A 23,394-nucleotide genomic window follows, 5' to 3' on the forward strand; every position below is an offset into this window, starting at 1 on the left:
AAAATGTGGCACATATACACCATGGAATATTATGCAGTCATCAAAAACGATGAGTTCGTGTCCTTTGTAGGGACATGGATGAATCTGGAAGCCATCATCCTCAGCAAACTGACACAAGAAGAGAAAATCAAACACCGCATGTTCTCACTCATAGGCGGGTATTGAACAATGGGAACACATGGACACGGGAAGGGGAGCATCACACACTGGGGTCTGTAGGGGAAAAACAGGGAAGGGACAGCGGGGGGTGGGGAGGTGGGGAGAGATAGCATGGGGAGAAATGCCAGATACAGGTGAAGGGGAGGAAGGCAGCAAATCACACTGCCATGTGTGTACCTATGCAACAATCTTACATGTTCTTCACATGTACCCCAAAACCTAAAATGCAAAAAAGAAAAAAGAAAACAGGACTAGTTAACAGTGTCAATTACTAGTAATTCATGGTATAATTAAACAAGAAAATAAAAAAAAGAAAGAATGTTATGTGGATTTCGATGTCTGGAGAAGAGGCATCAAGCTCCCCCACATGCTGGAATGGGTGGCGGCTTGGCAAGTGCAGGGGAGCCTGGAGAGCTCTGGGCCACTGTGGTCACAGGAAGGGAGGTGGAGGGATGACCCTGTGGCACCTCGTCCCCAATGCACACACATCTTAAACATGCACACAGTCACACACAGCACAGATACACACATACATGCAGTCACACACACCTATACACACATGCACAGTCACACACACAGCCACATGCATACACACAGCCACACACAGCACATACACACACATACATGAAGTCATATGCATGCATCCACGTACACGCATGCACATAGTCCCACACATGCAGTCACACACACATATATACATATGCACACAGTCACATGTATGCACACAGGTAGACACAGTGTGCACACATGCACAGTCACACACACATACACAGTTACAAACATGTACATACAACACACACATGCATACACATGTACACATAACATACATGCATACACTTGCAGTCACATAGTCACACACAGCACATATACACACACACAGGCACACACTTGTATACACAACACACACACAACACATACTTGTATAGAGTCACATGCATACCACACATACAACATGTACACACATGCAAACACATGCACACAGTCACACAGCATATATACACAGGCACACAGTCAATACATACACACATACACACACTTGAACACACAACACACGCATGCACAGTCACACGCATGCACACACAATGCAAACATGCATGCACACAGTCACATGCACAGTCACACACATGCAAACACATGTACACAATGACACACATGGAAACACATGTGCACACAACATATGTATGCATATAGTCACATGCACAGTCACCCACAAACATGCACACAGCCACACATATGCAGTCACGCACACATGCACCACATACACACAGTCACAGATGAAAGTACGCCCACACACACACTACACACACACGAACGCATGTGCAGTTACACACATGCACAGTCACATGAACACGCAACACACATGCACACAGTCTCTCACACACGTACACAGATGCACAATGAGGCTCAGCCTTTAGACTTCCTCTCCATTTGCCTCCTCAGTCCTGGTTATTGATTGATTGGTTGATTGAGACAGGGTCTCACTCTGTCCCCACAGGCTGGAGTGCAGTGATGTAATCATGGCAGTCTCCCAAAGCGCTGAGATTATAACCATGAGCCACTGCGCCCAGCCCCAACCCTTTTAAACTGGGCTGTTGGGTTGGGGTCCTAAGGGCAGTGACTAGGGCAGTACAGGGAAAGGGGAGGGCAGGGAAAGTCACCTGACTCCCAAAAGATACAGAAAAGTATGGAGGCACATAAGGAGGACAGAGAGAGAGAGGGCGATTCATTCTTTCATTCGTACAATGTTTATTGAATGTCAGATGCTTGCCAGGCACTGTGCAAAACCACATAAAAATGGGGTGAGGGGAGTGCAGTGGGCAGGGAGCGCCAGCAGGGCAGCGACGAGCACTGACAGGCAAAGACACGGACTTCGGAGCCGGAGCCCAGCGCCAGAGCCGCTGCCTGCCTGCCTGCCTGCCTGCTAAGGGTGAGAATGCACCTGCCGAGGCAGCCCCACCTCACCGTGGACGCCCGCCGTAGGAGCGCCAGCCCTCTCCCTGTCCCCAGCTGTGGAAGCCGGGGGCCTCTGTAGCCCTGTGTTGCCCGGGGTTGGATACAAACATCCCAAGAGCTAGGGGTGCCTCTACTGGCTGGACAGTGGTCATTCTATTTCCCCGCATGAACTCAGAAAGCTTCAGCCAGGCACAAGCACATCCCAGGGAAAAGCTGGCTGAAGCCTTCCCTAACGTGGGTGTGCCTCCTCCTGGCCCCGGTCCCAGGCACACCAGCCCTGGCATCGAAGGCTTAAGGGAAATAGGCAGAGAAGGCATTTGCCCCTCTACTTTCTTCCCTCCCAGGCATAGCAGGGAAGAAGCCTGGACACTGGGGTGGGCCTTAGCTGACCTCATGTCCCAGGACCCCGGTCTCCCTTACGTGACCCGGGATCTAGAAGCTGGAACCTTCTTCCCAGTGCCCGCAGCTTCTACCGTCATCTTCCAGCCCAGACTCGTCCAGAAGCCTCTGGGTCTAATGGTGCAAGCATCCAAGGTGCCACAGCCAGGCTTGCCGCAGGCCCGGTGAGGCATGCAGCCGCCCTTGGCCCTTCTCCCACCACCCTCCGAGAGGCGCAGGGACAGCCTCACGGCCCGTCGCCTCCTGCCCTCCCATCCCACCACTGTCTGGGGTCAAGGGTCAGTGCCCAACAGTCCCACATGGTCCCCACCCTGTCTCCTCTCCTGATCCTGACCCCATGCCCTCCTGTTTTGAGGTCACACACTCCCCTCCCCTCCTCTCTGAGCATTTCCCCCACCTCCACCCGGGCTGCAGCCCAGGCCCAAGGGCTGGTGCTGACCACCCTCCCTTCCTTTGCAGGTTTCTGGGTCAGAACTGTGACCGAAGTCTTGCTCACTACACTCCTGCCACGGCTGTGCCCTGACCCCTGCGGCGGTCGCGTCTGCTGCTAACTCCAGGGCCACCCTTCCAAGGCACCCCACGCCTCCAGCCCAGAAGGCTCTTCCCTTCTCTGCTTGGCATCTCAAAGCCAACATCTCCCTGGTTCCCTGCCCTTGGTACACAGCCCTCTCTACCCACTGGGCTGTCCAAGTCAAGGCACCGGAACTCTCTGGGCGTCCCCCCACCTTACCTCGCAAGCCAGTCAACCCCACCGCCCGTGCAGCTGCCAGACACCTGCTGTCCAGCCCTCTGCCACTGGCCCCGGCCCTGGCTCAGCTCCCTCCGCCTGCATCCACCTCTGTCCACTGGGATCCCCTCCAGGCTGGCCTAGCTGCCCCAGAGGGCACCATCTTCCCAAAACACGAAGCCCACGGCCACGCCCCTTCCCTGGGAAAGGTCGTCTGCCTTCCCGTGGAATCCCAAGTCCTTCGCGTTGTGCACCTGAGCTGCAGAATTTCCTGCGGTTTCCCAGACCAGCTGGGCCCCCAGGGCATCGGCCTCGGCTTTTGAACGGCATCTTCAGTTGATTTTCACAGTGATTGTAGAAGTGAAAGGCCATTTTCCGATTTGACAGCTAAGGAGATGGGCACGAGAGAGGGAAAGGGGCCTGCCCAGATCCCAGAGCCCCCCAGGAGGGACAGGAGCTGGCCACGGGTCTGTCGTCACTGCCTGCTGCTTCCTTCTGAGTGAATCTGTGGCTTCCTTTGCTCCGACTTGGCCAAGTGCGCAGCTGAGGCAGTGCCCCAGCCCTTTCCGTCCCCCCAGGAGACTGCCTGACCCTTCAAGGGACTCGAGTTTGGGGTACCCCCACCAAATGCCCCCCCATTTACTGCCCGGCAAAGCTGTGATGGGTCAAAGCATCTCCTGCCGTCAGCTGTGACACAGAACCACGGGCCCTGACCACCAGGCGGTCCCTGAAGGAAGCTCGCAAAGCTTCCAGACTTTTCTAGCCCCTGCTGGGGACATGAAGTGGAAGGCTGGGCTGGAGCGGCATGGGTATTTCATTGAAAGTTCACAGATGCAAGGGCTTTGAGCAGGGTCACAGCGTGGAGGAGGTGGGGTCAGGGAGCACAGAGCATGTCCTCGGATGCTGGCAGCCCTCCCATCCTGGGACACTTTTGCATAAGCCCTTCCTGCTGGGCATCAGGAGCCTGGGAAGGGGCACATGAGGGCAGGGACAGAGCCACTGGAAGCCGGGGTGCAGCAGCGTGGGGAGAAGCCCCCAGCCCCCAGACACAGGCAGGGTGGAGGCCAGGAGGCAGAAGGGGTGGGCTGAGGGCCAAGCTCACTGCCTCCTTGCCGTACTCAGCCTCTGACGGCCTTCCTGCACGGTTCACAGCTCAAGGGGGCCCCAGGACTAGACTCCCTGCCCCACCCCCACTTCATGGGATCCTGCGTTTCAAGGGCCATGAGAATAAACACGTCTCAGTGCTCGTGTCCACCAGCAGCCGTGCCTGGTGGCCCTTAGTAGTCGGTGAGGGGGTACCGCAGGAAGATGAAGATGAGGATGATACAGGAGGCTGCCAGGGCAGAGCTGGTGATGTTGAACAGCCGGGCGGTCTTCGCATCCTCCACGGCTCCATTTAGGTCATTGAGAAGTTTCTTGTCACGCACCTGAAGCCGGGAGGAGGAGAGGAAATGGGCAGTCAGCCAGGGAGCAGGGCCTCGGAGCAGCCAGGAGCCCAGCAGGGCCGGTGCCTCAGTGCACCGCAGTCTCGGTGCCTGGTTTCCGAGTGCCGACAAGTGAACTATGGTTCTGGAGGAACGTGTCCCTGCTCTGGGGTACTGTGCACTGATGAACTCAGGGCACGGGGGTGTCATCTCTAAAACCTACTCCCAACCTCAACTGGTCTATCAAATAGGGAAGATGTATTTATACAGAGAGAGAAGAGCAAATACGGTAAAATGTTAACATTTGGGACAGCTGGGTGAAGGATATGAAGAAATGTTTTGTTTTGCTGTTTTCTTTTTTGCAAGTCTTAAATGATTAAAATAAAAGAAGTTGGCCTCAGAGAGAATATAACTGGAGGACGGGGCGACACAAGTGTCTCCTAATTTGATTGTTTCTGCCTAGTTTAAAATTAACTGGGTTGCCCTGAGAATAGGCATGTGCATTGGCAGAAGAGGCAGGGGTCCCCGGGGCCTTTGGGGAGTGATATTAAGGTGAAGGGAGGGGGCTGGAGCCCGGGAAGTCTTGGGGAGGCCGTGGACGGAGCTGGACTCATTTCCAAGATGTATTGTCATTCAGCATGAGTTATAGGGCCTCCCTCCTCAGCACTCTTTCCTCCTATCACATCCAGATATGTGCGTGAGTTTGCTGTAAGAAGAAAGCAAGTCCTAGGATGAAGAAGGGAAGGAGAATGGGAAGAGAGAAAGAGAGGAAGGGGCAAGAAGTCTTTGCTTTAGTAGATTGGGGCTGGGCCAAGAAAAGAAGGTGAGCAGATAGATACTGGGGCTAATGCCTGGATCCCTCAGCATGCAGGTTAGGCAGATGGACAGGAGACCCGGGGAGGAGGAGTGGAGGGACAGCGGATAGATGGGCGGTCAGGGCAACGGGTGCATAACGGAGTGGAAGAAGGGAAGCATGGGTGGGTTGGCCTGTGGGTGGATGGATGCAGGCAGACTGGTGGAAGGAACCAAGGGAGAGGAGAGAAAAAGGATGAAGAGATGGATATGCAGGGGAGAATGGAGGGAGTGGGGAAGAGAAAGAGAGAATGCAATTCAGTGGAGTGGAATGGCATGGGGTGGAGTGGAGCAAATGCAGTGAAGCAAAATAGTGTGGAGTGGATGAAGTGGAGTGGAGCGGATGGAGTGGAGTGAAGTAGATGGAGTGAAGTGGATGAAGTGAATGGAGTCGGGTGGAGGGAGTGGATGGGGTGGAAAGAATGGAGTGGAGTTGGTGAAGTGAATGGAGTGGAGTGGATGGAATGGATGGAGTGAAGTGGGTGGAGTGGAGTGAATGGAATGGATTGAATAGACAGAGTGGATAGTGGAGTTGACGGAGTGCAGTGGATGGAATGGATGGAGTGGAGTGAATGGAATGGATGGAGAGAATGGAGTAGAATGGATGGAATGGACGGAGTAGACAGAGTGGAGTGGATACAATGGATGGAGTGGATGGAATGGATGAAGTGGAGTGAACAGAATGGCTGGACTGGATGACATGGAATGAAAGGAATTGATAGAGTGAATGGAGTGGAGTGGATGGAACGGATGGAGTGAAGTGGGTGGAGTGGAGTGAATGGAATGGATTGAATAGATAGAGTGAATGGTGGAGTTGATGGAGTGCAGTGGATGGAATGGATAGACTGGAGTGGAGTGGATGGGGTGGAATGGATGGAGTACGATGGCTTGGATAGAGTGGAGTGAATGGAATGGATGGAGTAGATACAGTAGACTGGATGGAATGGATGGAGTGAAGTGAAGTGGATGGAGTGGAACGGACAGAATAGGATGGCTTGGATGGAGTGGAGTGAATGGAATGGACAGAGTGAATGGAGTGGAGTGGATGGAGTGGAGTGAATGGATGAAGTGGAGTGAACAGAATGGCTGGATTGGATGACATGGAATGAAAGGAATCGATAGAGTGCATGGAGTGGAGTGGATGGAATGGATGGAGTGGAATAAAAGGAATGGATGGAGTGGAATAAAAAGAATGGATGGAGTGGATGGAGTGGAGTGGTTGAATAGATGGAGTGGAGTCAATGGAGTGGAAAAGTTGGAGGGAGAAGAGAAGGAAGGGAACAAGGGCAAATGGGCAAGTGGGTGACTTGGAAGGCACATTGTACAGAATGTGCAACCAAAATGGAGAGATCAAAGATGGGAAGAAGCAGAACTTGAGGAATCAGGGTAGAGAAGGAGGCAGAAAGTCTATGCTCCATTGGGTCCTTATGCTAGTGATTTTGGAGGAAACTGACATCTGCATTGAAATTTGTATTCCTTTCTAAGGACTGAATATGTCCCCCACGTATTTAGGTCTTATTTGATGGCTTTGTTAAAATAAAGTTGTATAACTTTCTCCAGAAAGAGCTATTACATCTTTTGTTAAATTTAGTCTTAATCTATTTATTTTGGCTCTTATTCTTTTTTCTTTTCTTTTTTTTCTTTTTCTTTTTCTTTTTTTTTCTTTTTTTTTTTTTTTTTTTTGAGACAGAGTTTTGCTCTTGTTACCCAGGCTAGAGTGCAGTGACACAATCTCGGCTCACCGCAACCTCCACCTCCTCGGTTCAAGCAATTCTCCTGCCTCACCTCCCAAGTAGCTGGGACTACAGGTGTGTGCCACCATGTCCGGCTAATTTTCGTATTTTTAGTAGAGACAGGGTTTCACCATGTTGACCAGGATGGTCTCGAGCTCTTGACCTCGTGATCCACCTGCCTTGGCCTCCCAAAGTGCTGAGATTACAGGCGTGAGCCACCATGCCCAGCTTATTTTGGCTTTTATTATAATGTAAAAGTATGTTTCAAAATTGCATGTCTAACTGATTTTGTATCCAGCTAAACTATCATATTCTACTAATTGACCACATGTTCTTTGTAATAAATCACATCTACAGCAAATACTGGTAGTTCTATTTCCTCCTTGCAGTCTATTCCTAGACAGCATAGGAGAGGTTAAAGCACAGATGCAGAAACACTGACTGGATTTCAATCCTGATTCTGCGGGTCACAGACTGTGCAGCCTTAGGCAAGCTAACAACTCACTCTTCCCTTCCTCACTTCCTCATCTGTAACATGAAGATGACAACAGTGTTGCCTCCCAGGGTTGTGGAAAAGGCTTAATGAGTTGATGGATGTGAAGCTCCACTACAGTGTCTGGGCCAAAGTGAGCTCCTCTCATGAAGGCAAAGAAGATTCCAGAGCGATCTCAGATGGCAGTGATGATGACGAGCAGCTGAGTCTCATTCTTGACCTCAATGTACCAGGAAGGATACTGCTCATCTTACTATTAGAAATCTATGATTGCATTAAAATTTCCACAAGATAAACATATTGTTTTCTTCTCTAATTCATTAATATAGTAGATTATATTCATTGATTTTCTTATACCAAGACAACTCTGAATTCCTAAAACAAACTTTTGGTCACGATTTCTTTGTTGGATATTTGGAATGATGTGTCAGAGGGACGGTGAAATACACTTTTGAGTATCAAAAGTGGATGGAGGCCGGGCGTGGTGGCTCATGCCTGTAATCCAAGCACTTTGGAAGCCAAGGCGGGTGGATCACCTGAGGTTGGGAGTTCAAGACCAGCCTGACCAACATGGTGAAATCCCATCTTAAAAAAATAAAATAAAATATTTTTAAAAAGTGGATGGAGTGGAGGGCAGGAGGTTGAGGCAGCTGGGGTACTGGGTGCCTGGGAATGGCAGCCAGAACTAAAGAAGATAGGGAAGAGGAGGATGGGGGAGTGACCCCATGATCCAGAAGGTGGGTGGATGGAGCTGAGGGGTTATACAGATGGAGGCTGGGTGTATGGGACAGAGAAATGGACATAGAAACTTGTGATGGGTAGGGAGGATGGCTGGATGAATATATGAATGTACATTGGATGAGTGGAACAGAAGGGTAGCTGAATTTATGAATACGATGCTTCTTGAGGTACAATGGGGCTACAGTCCAGTAAACCCACCATAAGTTTAAAGCACTGTAAGCTGAAAGTGCATTTTCATATGAGCATTTTTCACAAGCCTGGTAAGCTGAGGAGCATACTGAATGCCTATGGCTTTCCAGCCATCGTGAAGTTGAAAAATGGTACATCAAACCATGAAAAGGTGGAAACCATCTGTATATGCTGGATGGGAACAAGTGCATAGATGAACAGTGAATGTATGTCCAAGTGGACAGATGGATATGCAAATACATGCCATATAGCTGGGGCAGCTGGGGAAGTGAATGACTGCTGGGTGGGAGGTGATGTGTGGATATGTGAGAGCATGTTCAGTGGGTGGGACAGGCAAATAGGTGAATACACAAGAATGTGTGCTTATGTGTTTATGTTGGCTTGGACCAGGGCAGCGCAGTGAAGGTGGTGAGACCCGGCCAACTTCTGGACATGTGTTGAAGGTGGAGGTGACAGTGTTTGCTGGGATCAGGTTTGCATGTGATAAAAAGAAGGGAAATTCACGTGATTTGAATGAATGGACAGGTGGTTACAGGAATACAGGAACGGACGCCAGACTGGAGGGGCAGGTGCACAGAAGGGTTTCTGAATGCACGCTGGATGGCTGGGACAGAGACAGGTAGATAAAAGGATTTATTACGCGTGATGGATGGGTAAGACTGGTGGGTAAGGAGAGAGATCCAAGATGGCTGATCACTAGCAGCTCGGGATTGTAGCTCCCACTGAAAGCGCAAAGAAGGAGAGGACGCCACACCTTCACATGAATTCTTGTTGCTCACGCACCAGGAGATTCCCAGCGGAGGAGCCCCACGGGTCGCCAGCGCGACTCTTGTGACCGGCGAGGCGGTTTTGCCGGCGCCTCGGAGCGTCGGTTCTCGGTGCAGAGTCGGAAAAGCACCATCAATCTTAACGCCGCTGATTTAGTCGGTGCAGTGGGTTGCTCAGATTTCGGCGCTGAGAATCAGTAAGTTGGACGTCCACTCAGAAACCCAATTACAAAGACGGTAATTATAAAGACCACAGATGGATAAATCTACAACGAAGGGAGGAAAACGGTCAAAAAAGGCTGAGAATGCCCAAGATCAGAACGCCTCTTCCTCAGCTGAGGATCCCAGTTCCTCATCAGCAACGAAACAAGGCTTGATGGAGAACGAGTGGGTTCCAATTACAGAAGCAGGCTTCAAAACGTGGATAATAAGAAACTTCTCTGAATTAAAAGAACTTGTTATAACACAATCTAAAGAAACTAAGAACTTTGAAAAAAGGTTTGACGAAATGTCAACAAGAATACAAAATTTAGAGAGGAAAATAAGTGAATTGATGGAGCTGAAAAACACAATACGAGAACTACGTGAAGTATGTACAAGTTTTAACAGCCGAATTGATCAAGCAGAAGAAAGGATATCAGAGGTCGAAGACCAACTCAATGAAATAAAACAAGAAGACAAGACGAGAGGAAAAAGGATAAAAAGGAACGAGCAAAGTCTCCAAGAAATATGGGACTATGTGAAAAGACCTAATCTACGCTTGATAGGTGTACCTGAATGTGACGAAGAGAATGAATCCAAGCTGGAAAATACGCTTCAGGACATTATTCAGGAAAATTTTCCCAGCCTAGTAAGGCAGGATAATATTCAACTCCAGGTAATACAGAGAACACCACAGAGATATTCCTCAAGAAGAGCAATTCCAAGGCACATAATCGTCAGATTCACCAGGGTTGAAATGAAGGAGAAAATACTAAGGGCAGCCAGAGAGAAAGGTCAGGTTACCCACAAAGGGAAGCCTATCAGACTTACAGCAGATCTCTCAGCAGAAACCCTACAAGCCAGAAGAGAGTGGGGGCCAATATTCAACATCCTTAAAGAAAAGAATTTTCAACCCAGAATTTCACATCCAGCCAAGCTAAGCTTCACATGTGAAGGAAAAATAAAGTTTTTTGTGAATAAGCAAGCACTCAGAGATTTCATCACCACCAGGCCTGCTTTGCAAGAGCTTCTGAAAGAACCACTACACATATGAAAGGAACAAACAGTATCAGCCTTTCTAAAAAAATTATCAAAAAGAGCATCAATATAATGAAGAATTTACATCAACTAATGGACAAAATAGCCAGCTAATGGCAGTATTAAACTCACATATATTATTATTAATTCTAAATTTAAATTGACTAAATCCCCCAATCCAAAGACAGGCAATTTGAATAAAAAAACAAAACCCATCAGTATGCTGCATCCAGATCCATCTCACATTCAAGGATACACAAAGACTCTAAACAAGGGATGGAGAAAGATTTACCAACCAAACAGAGAGCTAAAATAAATAAATAAAAAGCAGAAGTTACAATTAAGCAACAAAGATCAAAAGAAGCAAAGAAGGACATTATATAATGATAAAACGATCAATGCAACAACAAGAAGAGCTAAAGATCCTAAATATATACGCACCCAATACAGGAATACCTAGACATATAGGACTTATAAAGAGACTTAGACTCCCACATAATAATAGTGGGAGACTTCAACATTAATATTAGACAGATCAATGAGACAGAAAATTAACAACGATATTCAGGTCTTGAACTTAGATCTGGAACAAGTAAATGTAATTAACATTTATAGAACTCTCCACTTTAAATACACAAAATATACACTCTTATCAGTACCACATCATATCAATTTAGAAGTTTAAATGAAATCTTGGTTGGCTCCTTGTTTGTTATTCTCTTCCCACATTTTCTTTCATGTCTCCATTATTAAAGACAATTATAGGCATACCCATATTTAGACTGCATTCTAGCCTGGGCAATAAAGCAATACCCCCATCCTCTCTCCCTCTTTCTCTTTCTCTTTCTTCCTCTTCTTAAAAAAAAAAAAAAAAAAAAAAAAAAAAAAAAAGACTGGTGGGTAAGTGGAAAGGAAGGAGAGTTGTTGATAAATAAATACAGTGTAGACCAATGGATGGTAGATGGATAGATTCATTAATCAATCAATCAATCACCAATCAATAGTTACTTAGTGCCTACTCTGCGTAGTTGCTGCTCTACGTCTTGCCTATATCACAAGATATAAAACAGAGTCCCTGGCCTCACACAGCTTACACTGTAGGGAGAAGGTACAGAAAATAAACACAATAAATAAGTAAAATAATGTAATATGCTCAGTGTTCTAAAAAGAAACCTGAAGGGGCTACGGGGAACAGAGAGTGTGGTAGAAGTCTAGCTCACCGGCTGGGGAGATATTTGAGGAAAGACCAGAAGAATGTGACAGACTCAGCCATGTGTTCATCTCAGGGAGGCATGTTCTGGGAGCACAGAGCTATGGGGGACGCAGTGCTTCCGAGGACCAGCTGCAGAGTGGTGGCAGCAGATCACAGAGAGAGAAGGGGAGGACGTCTGGTCGGAGGAGAACAGCCAGGGGCATGGCACAGGCTCTGTGGCACTTTTAGTCATTTGGAGCCAAAAAGATGAGCATGATCTGACGTATGTGAATGAGACGGTGCCGGCCACTGTACTAAGAGCAGATGGCGGAACAGGCAGAGAGGTGAGCTGAATGGTCCAGGGGAGTGAGGGTGGCTTGGACTAGGGCAGCAGTGAAGGGAGTGAGACCTGGCCAGTGCCTGGACGTGCGCTGAAGGTAGAGCTGATGGTGTTTGCTGGGATCAGATGTGGTGTGTGATACAAAGCATGGAACTTCACATGGTCTCAAGGTTTCAGGGCTTTGATTAACTCAACAGGGAGCTGTAGAAGACTGCAAAAGGAAGCCTCGCTTATCAGTTCAATTTCTGACATGTCAAGTTAGGAACGCCTTTTAGACATAGTAGACACTTGCCTTAGCAATTTTTGTGAGTCTGGAGTTCAGAGATGAGGTCCAGGGCAGAGACAGAAATTTGAGAGGCATCAGCAGAAAGATGGTATTTAAAGCTGATACAGTTTGAATATATGTCCCTGCAGAATCTCATGTTGAAGATCCTCAGTGGTGGAGGGGGACCTGGTGGGAGGTGTTTGGGTCATGTGTGTAGACCCCATGGCTGGATGCTGTCCTTGCCATAGTGATTGAGTGCCTGAGAGCTGGTTGCTTAAAAGCGTGAGGCACCTGCCCCTTCTCTCCCCCTTGCTTCGACTCTCACCAGGTGAGATGCCTGCTCCCACTTTGCCCTCTGTCATGATTGGAAGCTTCCGAGGCCTCCCCAGAAGCAGAGACTAGCACCATGCTGCCTGTACAGCCTGCCAAACCATGAGACAATTAAACCTGTTTGCTCATAAATTACCCACTCTCAGGTATTTCCTTACAGCTGTGAAAGAACGGCCGAATACCAAAGCCATGAGACTGGATGGGGCACCAAGGGAGTAACAGATGGAGGACGGATGGATGAGTGGATGGAGGGGGAGTGAAGGAAGGGGAGGACTGAGGGCTGAGCCTTGGAGCCCCACAATGACAGAGGTTAGGGAGTCAAAAGCAATCAGGAAAGGGGCCGGAGGAGAGTGGGCAAAGAAGCAGGGAAGGCAAATGGTGCGCAAGGGATGGTGGAAAGGGCCCAAAAGTACCAGAAGCAGAGGTGGGACATGGATGGTGGGGCAGCCATACAGGCGCAGGGGCGATGGATGGCGCTGAGTGGGTAGAAGAGAGGGAAGAGGAGACTGGGAGAGAGAACAGGCTGATGGCTGGAAATTGGGTGAAAGGGAAGAAAAGAAAAAACGAGTGGGAAAAGAAGAATGTGAGAAATGGAAGCATGAACAGTTAGAGACAGGACGGATGAGAGTGACAGTGGAAGGATTGTGCTGACAGATGGGGGGAGCTGAAGCATGCTGAGTAGGAAGGAGGCACTCCGTGAATGAGTGAGTGTCACTCAGCTGGGGGAAGGGCAGGTGGACGGCTTGAAGGGTAAATAGATGGGTTGCCATATGAGGTCACAGGATGGAGGAATGATTGGGTCAACTGACAGGTAGGGTTGGGAAGGAAAGTGGGCAATTACTGAGAAAGTGAGGCTGGCTGGATAGTTCAGTGGGTTGATGCATAAGGTTGGTGCAGACAGGATGGGAGAGCAGGGGAAGGAGGGAGAAGCCTGAGTGATCATGTGTGAAGACAGATGGATGCAAGGCTGGGTGGCTATTAGGAGGAGTTGAAGAGAATGTGGGAGGATGGATTGAGTATAAGTTTGGACGGAGGATGGATGGATGAGTGGATGGAGGATGGATGGATGGAGGATGGATAGACGAAGGGTGGACAGATGGAGGATGGATGGATAAATGGATGGAGGATGGATAGATGGAGGGTGGATGGATGAATGGATGGAGGATGGATAGATGGAGGATGGATGGATGAAGGATGGATGGATGAAGGGATGAAGGATGGATAGATGGAGGGTGGATGGATGAATGGATGGAGGATGGATGGATAAATGGATGGAGGATGGATGGATGGTTTGGATGGATGGACAGATGGAGGATGGATGGATGGATGGAGGATGGATAGATGAAGGACGGACAGATGGAGGATGGATAAGTAGATGGAAAATGGACAGATGGAGGATGGGTGGATGAAGGGATGGAGGATGGATGGATGGAGGATGGATGGATGGAGGATGGATGGATGAAGGATGGATGGATGAAGGGATGAAGGATGGATAGATGGAGGGTGGATGGATGAATGGATGGAGGATGGATGGATGAATGGATGGAGGATGGATGGATGGTTTGGATGGATGGACAGATGGAGGATGGATGGATGGATGGAAGATGAGTGAATGGAAGAATGATGAATGAATGGAGAATGTGAAAGATGAATGCATGACACAGACATTCAGAAAGGAGTGGGCGAGTGTGTACACCCAAAACCCAGTGCAAAACCCACACACCTGTTCTTTCTCATTGTCCTGTCGCTGGGAGGTCTCACAGCCTCCTGGGCTCACATCTAGCAGCTGCTGTGTCCTAGCCACACCTGTTCCTCCTCTCCCACCCCCATTCCCAACTCACATGCTCTCCCACCTGGACCACCACACAGGACTTGAACCCTCTGCCTCTAGGCCTGTCTTGTCCCCTTCCCCTACACTGGCTGCAGATTTCATGGCACTGATCGCATCCCTCTCTTCCATGTCTCCCACAGATGAGAGCCCAGCCCCTCGCGAGGTTTCTAAAACCCTCACTGCACTGCCTCAGACGCTATTCCAGGACTGTCTTCCATTTCCCAGCGAGGACAGGAGCCTTGCCCACCCCGCAGGCTGCTACGCCTATGTGTCTCAGTTTATGCTCCTTCCCCGCCTGAAACACCTTTCCCCTCGCCATCCTCCAAGGCCCAGTGAAAATGCTGCCTCCTCCTAGAAGTCTCCCAGCCTCACCCCAAACTGGAAATCAAGTATTCCTTTTCTGAAACGCTGTGGTCTTCTTCCATCTCATCATGTGCCCTCCGTCTACCCACCCATTCGACCAACAGGTCTTGACCCATCTGTTGGCCAGCTCTGCCTTGGGCACAGGTCGGCGGGGGTGAGCAGATGTGGCTGGGGCAGGACTGCCTCTGGAGGCTTTGCAGAGGAGAGACGCAGATCTCACAAAAGCTCTCCAGGCAGAGAATGTGCATATGCAAACCAGGCTGTGCACATTGCTCATGTCACATTTGCCAAGTGACCAGCGCAGGGAACTGCTGAGGCCAGAAGGGTTAAAAATGGGGCTTGAATAGTGAGATGAGACACTTGGCCATCATTCAGCTGACCACGGGAGCCAGTGGCCATCAGCAGGCGGTTTGTGCAGGTGGCACGAGTGGAGAATTGACTTTTTGTATCTCTGCCTCCCCTGGATACCAGGCTGTGCAAAATAAGGCTTCAATCTCTGCCCTGCAGATCCAGCCTGCGTGGAGCTGAATTGGCCCATGTGGGTGGGGGTGGATGGATGGCTCCATGGGTGGATGGGCACGTGAGGGCAGGCAAGGACACAGTGTTTATTTCACGCCACTGCATGACGGCCTTCGCCCAGCTCACATGAGTTGGTTTGAATGTTGTTTTGTTTCTATTTGTTTTGTGAACAGATGAGGGAACAGGGGCTCAGAGGGGCAAGATGGCTTGTCTGTCCCAAGAGCTCAGATTTTTCTGACCCCGCGTCGGCCCCATGACCTTGGTGTAGGGTGCTGGTCAGGAGACCTGCAGCTGGGTGACCAGATAGACGTATTCTCAGGCGTGGGCTCCACAGCCAGCCAGTCAGTTCCATCCTCCCTTCTGCCCAGGATGGAGGCAGCTCACCTTGTAACCACTCCCAGGTATGCCCCAAGAACTCTCTGCACTTGCTGCCCCCGCCCCCGGCAGGAAGGACACACAAGGAGCAGCCCCAGGAGAAGGTGTAATGAGCAGTCCCTGCCCCTCAGAAGAGTCAACCTCACAGCACCCCCAACCCCTGCAGAAACCCCTGACCTACCTACAACCCGAGCCAGATGGGCCTGCCCCATGCCAACCGGCCAGCCACAGCCTGAGCCAAGGAGGAGGAGGGACGGCTTCCGGACGGGAGTCCAGGCAGCCAGACCCATGTCCGCAGGCTGCTGGCAGGGCACAGAGAGAGGAGGCAGAGCTCCACCAACTGCGGCTTCAGCCCCCCAGCAATGGCGCTCTCTGCTCAGGATTGTTCTGGGGAGCCAGAGCTGGAGCTGGTCAGAGGCATGACCCCTAGTTTCAGGGGCCCCTTCCTTTGTTGCTTCTCCACAGGCAAGCGTGCATGCATGTGTGCATGCAGGAACATACACTCACCATACACATGCTCTCACACACTTGTACACACACATTTACACACACCATACACACTCATGTGGGATTACACACACATGCACAATCAGGTACATGCACCACACACATCCTCACTGTGCACACACATTTACACATAGCACGCACACTCATGCAATTACACACACGCACACGGAGATACACTCACACCACACATGCACACACATTTACACACAGCATGCACACGAGATTACACACATGCAAACTCAGGTACATACACCACATGCACACACATCCCCACATACTTGTGCACACACATTTATGTCAGGCACGCTCATGTGATTGCACACACATGCACAAACAACTACATACACACACCACACATGAACACACACTTGTGCACACACATTTACACACATACACACTTGTGCAGTTACACACACATGCAGAAAGGTACACATCACACATGCCCTCACACATTTGTGCACACATTTACACACACCATGCACACTCAAGTGTGGTTACACACATGCACAAAGGTACACATCACACATGCCCTCACACTTGTGCACACACATTTACACATACCATGCACACTCACGTGTGATTACACACATGCACACACACGCAGGTACATACACACACACCACAGATGCACACATACTGTGCACACATTTGCACAAACCATGCACACTCAAGTGTGACTGCACACATGCACGTGTGCACACACATGCAAATACATTCATGCCTACACACATTCATACACATGCACACATATGCACAAAATATACGTACACACTCATGCACACCGTGCATTCACATGCACACACAGTTACACTCAGTACATGCCCATTTATGCAATTTCACCCTCGCGAGTACATGCACACTGGCACATGCCCACACACAGGCCCCTGTGGTAGAGCCTAGGATGGGTCCTCAGGCCTGAGGGGAGGAAGGCACGTGCCAGTGGGCAGCGCTGGGTCTAGCAATGATGATGAGTCAGGAGCAGGACAGGATAGCTGGGGCCGGTTGCGATGCCAGGTGGGGTGGGGCTGAGCTCAAGGATGGAGCAGAAGTGAAGCTGGCCAGGCATCCTTCCTCCCAGCCAGCCTCTGCCCAGCCTCTGCCCTCCCCCACATCCCCCTTCTTCTCCCCCACCCTGCAGGGCAGCTGCATCAGTGGAGTACATCTGGCCTTGGCCACTCAAGTCTGGGCTGGGGAAATGTGATGATCGGGCTAAACGTGAGCCAAGCCCTTCCTTCCGGTGCGTCAGGGTGGGGAGGAGGGCACCAGCCTGCCCTCCCCTTCATGCTCCCTCCCCCAGGAAGGGCTCCAGCACTGGACACACTTCCGCGGGGCTGCCCCTCAGTGTGAGCCCATCTCGGCTTCCCTCCCACCATCTCAGTCCCCTTCGCTCCACCTGCCCTCGGCAGGACAGGGTCACGTCTTCCCAGCACCTGCTCTGCTCCCAGCCAGCTATTCTCGCAGCACAGAGGGGCTTCTGGAAGCCATACCCTCTCAGGGTGGGGGCTGGGGAGGTGCGGGATACGTTGACACCTCCTTCCCTGGGCCGCCCTGGCCACCCAGCACTGGCTTCCATGGAGGGCTGGGCTGAGCTGCCTAAGTACCCACCCTTGGGGTCTCGGGTGAGGAGCTGGATAAGAAGGTGGCCTCCCTTTCTGCAGGGGGAGGACTCCAAGCCCTCTTCAGCCCTATGCTGGCCCCATCCCTGTACGCCAAGGGGTGGCTGCTGTCCAGGTCTGTTCCATGTCCCCTAAGCCGGAATCCCTATCCACTCCCCCTACAGGTTCCGCCGGGCTGGCTGAGCAGGAAGCTAGGCCCTAATGGCTCAGGAGAGGGAAGGGCAGACCCCTGCCTTCCCAAACGTAGCCAGCACTCCCACCTCTCTGAGCCGCACTATCAGGACCCGTCACTGTCCTTTGATCCCTCAGCCCCTCAACTGCTCCTGCTCTACCCATGGGCTCCTCTGAGAGAGAGAGGGGTCAAGCACCCCCAGCCAGGGACTGACCTGTCACCCCACCTCTCCAGCCCACCCTCGCCCCTGCCGCCGCCGCCCAGGCTCACTTTGAGAGAGTAGGCCAAGGCGATGAAGCCCAGGCAGCAGAAGTTGAGGTAGACGAAGTTGAAGATGGACCACAGGTAATAGTCGTTCACCTCGGTGGTGTCCGGGTAGACGTCGATGATGGTCGTGGGGTTGGTCATCGTCTTCTTCTCGGCGAGGTGCTTGCAGGCCGCGGGGGCGCCGGCAGCCCGAACGCTGTCGGCCTTGCTGCTCTTGGACTCCATGGGGAACAGTGTGGGCGCCATCGGGGGAGAGGCAGAGGGCTCAGGGGCAGGGGCCGCTGGAGCCTGCAGGGCAGGGGGCTTGGACACGCAAGCGAAGCAGCCCTTGGGCGAACCTGCCGGGGGCCTCGGGATCCAGAAGGCCCCGTCCAGGGGGACTCGGGCTTCCTGGGCGCCGTCCGTGGTGCTGGCCGGGGCTCCCAGCGGGGCTGGGCACTGGCCGGGGCCCTGGGCCTGGAGGGAAGGAGAGAGTGAGAACGAGCTGGGCCTGGCCCACCGGCCAGCACCTACCCTCACGCCTGGCAGCCCCGAGAACAGCCCCAGTGGAGACGGAAATCCCTGCGGGGGCCGCCAGCTGCCAGCCTGCCACCTGCCTCCCCCACCCGCCCCGGGCAGCGGCGGCCACTGACGATGCCAAAGCCCATCGCAGCAGCCTTGGCAGGGACCTGGGGCTTTCATTCCTTTGCCATCTGCGCACAAACACTCACCCACTGACACGCACACCAGCACCCCCCCTCAGAAGCACACCGACGCTGGGACTGACACTTGCAAAACACAGCGCGCGCCCTGGTACCCCAAACAGCCCCGCACGGGCGAGCGGCGGACCCACAGCGCGGCTGCTTCGGCCGCCAACCGGCAGAGCGAGCAGCGAGGCCAAAGCACCTGCACACGGCGCCCGCGGACACCTGATCCCGCCACCCGCTCCACCGCGGGCTCTCCAGACCCCGGGGGCACCCGCGGGCGCTCAGAGCCGCCGCTGCCGAGTAAACAATTCCCCACGCAGGGCGACGCCGGCTTAGCCACAAGCGCCGAGAGCCGGCACAGGTGCGGGGTCTCCCACTGGCGCGCACTGTCCCCCACCTCCAACCCGTGGACCCCGAGCGCGACACTCGCCTGGAGCCACGCGCCACCGGGCCACAGACACCCCGTTCTCCAACGAGGCACCCAGTCGCCCGCGCCCCGCGCCACCCGCTTGCCAAGCGCCCATGCGGCGCGCGCCTGGGGGTCTGCGGCCAAGGCTCTGCGGCCCCCAGCCCGACCTAGGTCTGCCGCAGCCGCCCGGACGGCGCCTCCTCACCTACAGGCGACTCCTCGGCAGGCGGGCTGCCGGACCTCTGCGCCTCGGTTCGCGTCCTTCCGCCGTCCCGCGGGCTGCTGTCTGTCCACGGATCCGGGTCCCAGCGGCCCAACCTTGAGGGGGTGGGGAGCGCGCGGGGCTCGGCGGCGGCGCCGCTGCCTCCCCCGCCGCCTGCGCTCCCTCCGCAGCGCCAGGCCGGCCGCGCGGCTGCAGCCCAGAGCCTGACTCACGGCGGTGGCGGCGGCGGCGGCAGCGGCGGCGGCGGCGGGCGCAGCCACCTCCCCGCCTCCCGTCTCCTACTGCTGGGAGGGTGGGGGCCGCGGGACCGGAAGCCGCGACCCTGGGGAGTTACAAGGTGCCTCAGGGATGAGACCCCTACAGCGCCCGACCAGGGTGCCCACTCCACCTCCATCTCCCCGGACCCAGTGAGCCTTCCTCCCCTCCCCACGCGACCCTATCCCTTTAGTGTATACCCCAGCGCCGTGGAAGATGGGCCGCTCCCTGAACCATCCCCATCTGCCTCCCCAAGAGAGACCCCTTCCTCTCCCCGGTCTCCCCATCGCGCTCCACCCCAGCGCCAGGGCCCTGCTGCCTCCCAAGCCCCCTTGGCTCTCAGTGCTGGCAGCTCAGTCCCCTCCTTAACCCAGTGCCCTGAGCCCCAGCAGGCCCCCTACCTGAGTGCCCGTCTCTGCCCAGTCCTGTCCCCAAGGTCCCCAGGGCCACCCTCCAGTCCCTTCCCTCCTTAGTCTACCGAGTCCAGGCCCTCTGTGAAGTTTCAGGGCCTCCTACTCTGTTCCTTCCTTGCTGAGCCCACTACTGCCCGCTGGAGCTCCTGTCCCCTTTCCTGGAGTCTGACTTCACCCAGCTGGGGGCCCACTCTAGGTCACTCCCAGACTTCAGGGAGCATGTGATCTCTCCTGTACAGACCGCAGCATGCTCCCTCTGCCTGTAGGGCAAGGCGTCCCGTTTCGAACTCTGGTCCCTGTGCTGCTGAGATCCTCATCTCCCTGGAGATTGGTGCACTCACCTGCCCACAGCCTCTGCGATCCTGACCAGCCCTGTGGGCCCCGTCCCCTGAGGATGCTTTGCCCCCCGTAAATCATGTCTCCTACTAATGCCTGGGCTCCCAGCCTCAGCTGCCTTGGCTTCCCCACCATGTCCTCACTCTCTCAGTACGCTTGACCCCAGCTGATCTTCCATCCCCGTAACAGTCCCCAAGAGTCCCTCCCCATAGAGAAAACCCCAGCCTTCCCTTTCTCCCTACAGGCTCCCCACTTCACCACACAGGTGCCCTGAGCTGGGTCCTCTTCACCAACCTCCGGTTTCTACTGAACTCTGACCCTCTCCAAAGTCCCCTGAAGCTGAGGATGCACGGTGACCCCCATTCCCTCCCTCATCTCTCCACAAGCTCCTTCCTCCTATGAAACTCCCTTCTCCTCTGCCACTCTGGATCGGCCTCCTGTGTCCCCGAGACCCGTTTTCCTGATTGGAAGCCTGGTCCTGCTCCTGTCTGCTCACCTGTGCCTGAACCCCAGCTCATCTCTGAACCCTTTCTCTCCCCAAACCTCTGTGCTCTGAGCCCTGAGCCCTTCTCTGAACCCTGATCCCCTGGAAGATCCTGGCCTTCTGCAAGCCCCTCCCTTTTCCAGCCTAGTCCCCACCCCTCGTGCCTGGGCGGACCCCTGGCAAAGCATTCTCCATGGCATGCCAGGAACCCACAGCACAAGACTGATCTTAAATGATGATAAACCCTATCGAGCAGGAGGGATCCCCAGGCATGAGCGAGCCTCCTCCCTGTCTCCTTGGGCACCCCAGCCATGCCCTCCCAGGAGCCCACAGGCCATGGGTAGATAGGGCCTGCCAGGGAAGCAGGGTTCCCTTCTCCCTCCCCAGCTCCTCTGCCTCCTGCCCAAGGACCTGGCCCAGGGAAACCTGGACCTAGCATGTTCAAGTTGGGCTTCCCCTGGGGGCCTCCCAGGGTATGTGTGGCCTGCATGCCATGCCCTGGTGTCCCCAGCATCTGAGCTGGGCCTGCCCGGCCAGCCACCACCTTCTGGGAGACCCTGGCCGGCAACAGAGCCTCGGCCCAGTGCTGCCCCAGTCTCCCCTGGGGGCCTCAGGCAGTGAGGAGGACTCAATAGCAGGAGAGGGTTGCTGGGCCCAAGGAACCAGGACCTGCCCCAGGTCACTGGATAGGTGAGAGGGGAGCCAGGGCCCACTCCTGGCCTCAGGCCACCTTGGAGCTGCCTCCCTCCGGAAGCCAGGCAACACTGCTGAGAGGGAGCCGGGGGTGCAGGGCAGAGCCAGGGCCCAGCCAGCATTCACATGACTGTGCTGGGCTCCGCAAGGGCCTGGGATCCCTCTGCTAGGGGTGTCTGGTACAACTCAGTCTAGACAGGGGGAACTCTAGGCTCAGGGTCCAGTCACCCAGCTAGAAAACCACAGAGGAGCCTGGACTTGAGCCTGAGGTCAGACCCCAGGGGCTCCGAGAATCCTGCCTGGCCAGAGGGAACCCTTGGAGCAACCCCAGGACAGCAGCGTGGAGATGGGAGCTAGAAGGAGCAGATCGGCTGTAGGGGAAGGGAGGTGGGGGGGAGCAGGACGGGGCAGGGGCAGCAGGGCACAGCTGACTCCTCGAACACTCTGCCCTCCTGGGCCTCTCAGTGCACAGAGCATCTGATGACAGGACATTTGTCTCCCCAGAAGCGCTGCCAGGCCCTGCAGAACTCTGCCTAGCTCTGCTCAGGTTTCAGACCTGCAGAACGCTGGGCATGTACTTCCAAGCCTCTGTGCCACCCTGGGTAACCGTTCTTGCTCCAGGGATCCACCCCCAAATGGCGCTAGGGTACAAGCCCTGAAGCCCCTGGGGAGGAAGGCCAGGGTAGCCGCCTCCCTCAGGCTGAGGCATCAGGATAGAAAATGTCACATTTGCCTCACCTTCTAACCTGTTGGGGTGGGGCTTGAGGGTCCAGGTGACTCCAGAGCTCCTGATCCCAAAGAACTCTGCTCCCTACCACCACGTGCCCACAAACTCCTACTTATCCCTTAAAACCCCATGGGCTGCTGCCACCGCATCCGAGGACATGCTCCCAACCCCTCCCCTCCCAGTGGAACAAGTGCGCCATGTTCATCAGCCAGGGCATCCGTGGCTGCAGTAACTGTGAGTCCAATCCCTGAAACCAGTGACCCTGGGCAGGCCTGCTCCGCACCAGCTCGGCTCACCACACACAGGCAGCTACTAGGGCCTGGCAGGCAAGGCCTAGCTAGGCCAGATGGCCACGCCACCGAGGGCCCAAAGGGTACGGAGAGTGACCGGGAGGGCCTGCTCTGATGCTCCCCAGCGCAGAGACATCTTCTGTTAAAGAGGCACGGCTGCCCGGCTGGACCACCTCCCTGAAGTTACTCCTCCAGCCTGGCACTCATACTGGAAACCTTGTCGGCCCCACCCTGCAGGGCTGGCCAAGGCCACATCCTGCTGGCTACAGCTCCAGACCTGGGAACAAGTCGGTCCCCGCTAGCTGACCAGGCTGGACAGCTGGCCATAGCCCCAGAGCCCATGGGCAGCGGGCCACAGCCCAGGGCACCCCAAATGCTTGTCCCAGAGCTGCCCTCAGTCAGCCCTGATGTGGCGGCTACGCACT

The 23,394-nt window shown here is 53.8% G+C and overlaps 1 protein-coding gene across 4 annotated transcripts; it reads right to left on the minus strand.

Moving 5' to 3' along the window:
- Positions 1-1,885: 1,885 nt before the first annotated feature.
- On the minus strand, positions 1,886-23,375 carry IFITM10 (interferon induced transmembrane protein 10). 4 transcript variants are annotated; one of them, XR_012518230.1, is made up of 5 exons: positions 21,272-23,375; positions 19,758-19,866; positions 18,457-18,909; positions 9,454-9,703; positions 4,589-4,665 (listed from the first exon to the last, which is right to left on the minus strand). XR_012518230.1 is itself a non-coding variant. In XM_074401841.1 (4 exons), exons 1-4 carry the CDS (start codon positions 21,457-21,459, stop codon positions 4,516-4,518), a joined length of 900 nt encoding a protein of 299 aa, XP_074257942.1. In that variant the 5' UTR covers positions 21,460-23,375; the 3' UTR covers positions 1,886-4,515. The 4 variants fall into 4 exon arrangements, 1 of the variants encoding a protein (XP_074257942.1); XR_012518231.1 differs by having other exon boundaries at positions 9,454-15,807; XM_074401841.1 differs by lacking the exon at positions 9,454-9,703 and having other exon boundaries at positions 1,886-4,665.
- Positions 23,376-23,394: the final 19 nt, after the last annotated feature.

Source organism: Saimiri boliviensis, chromosome 6 (genome assembly GCF_048565385.1).
Source record: "Saimiri boliviensis isolate mSaiBol1 chromosome 6, mSaiBol1.pri, whole genome shotgun sequence".
In the NCBI taxonomy this organism is placed as follows: domain Eukaryota; kingdom Metazoa; phylum Chordata; class Mammalia; order Primates; family Cebidae; genus Saimiri; species Saimiri boliviensis.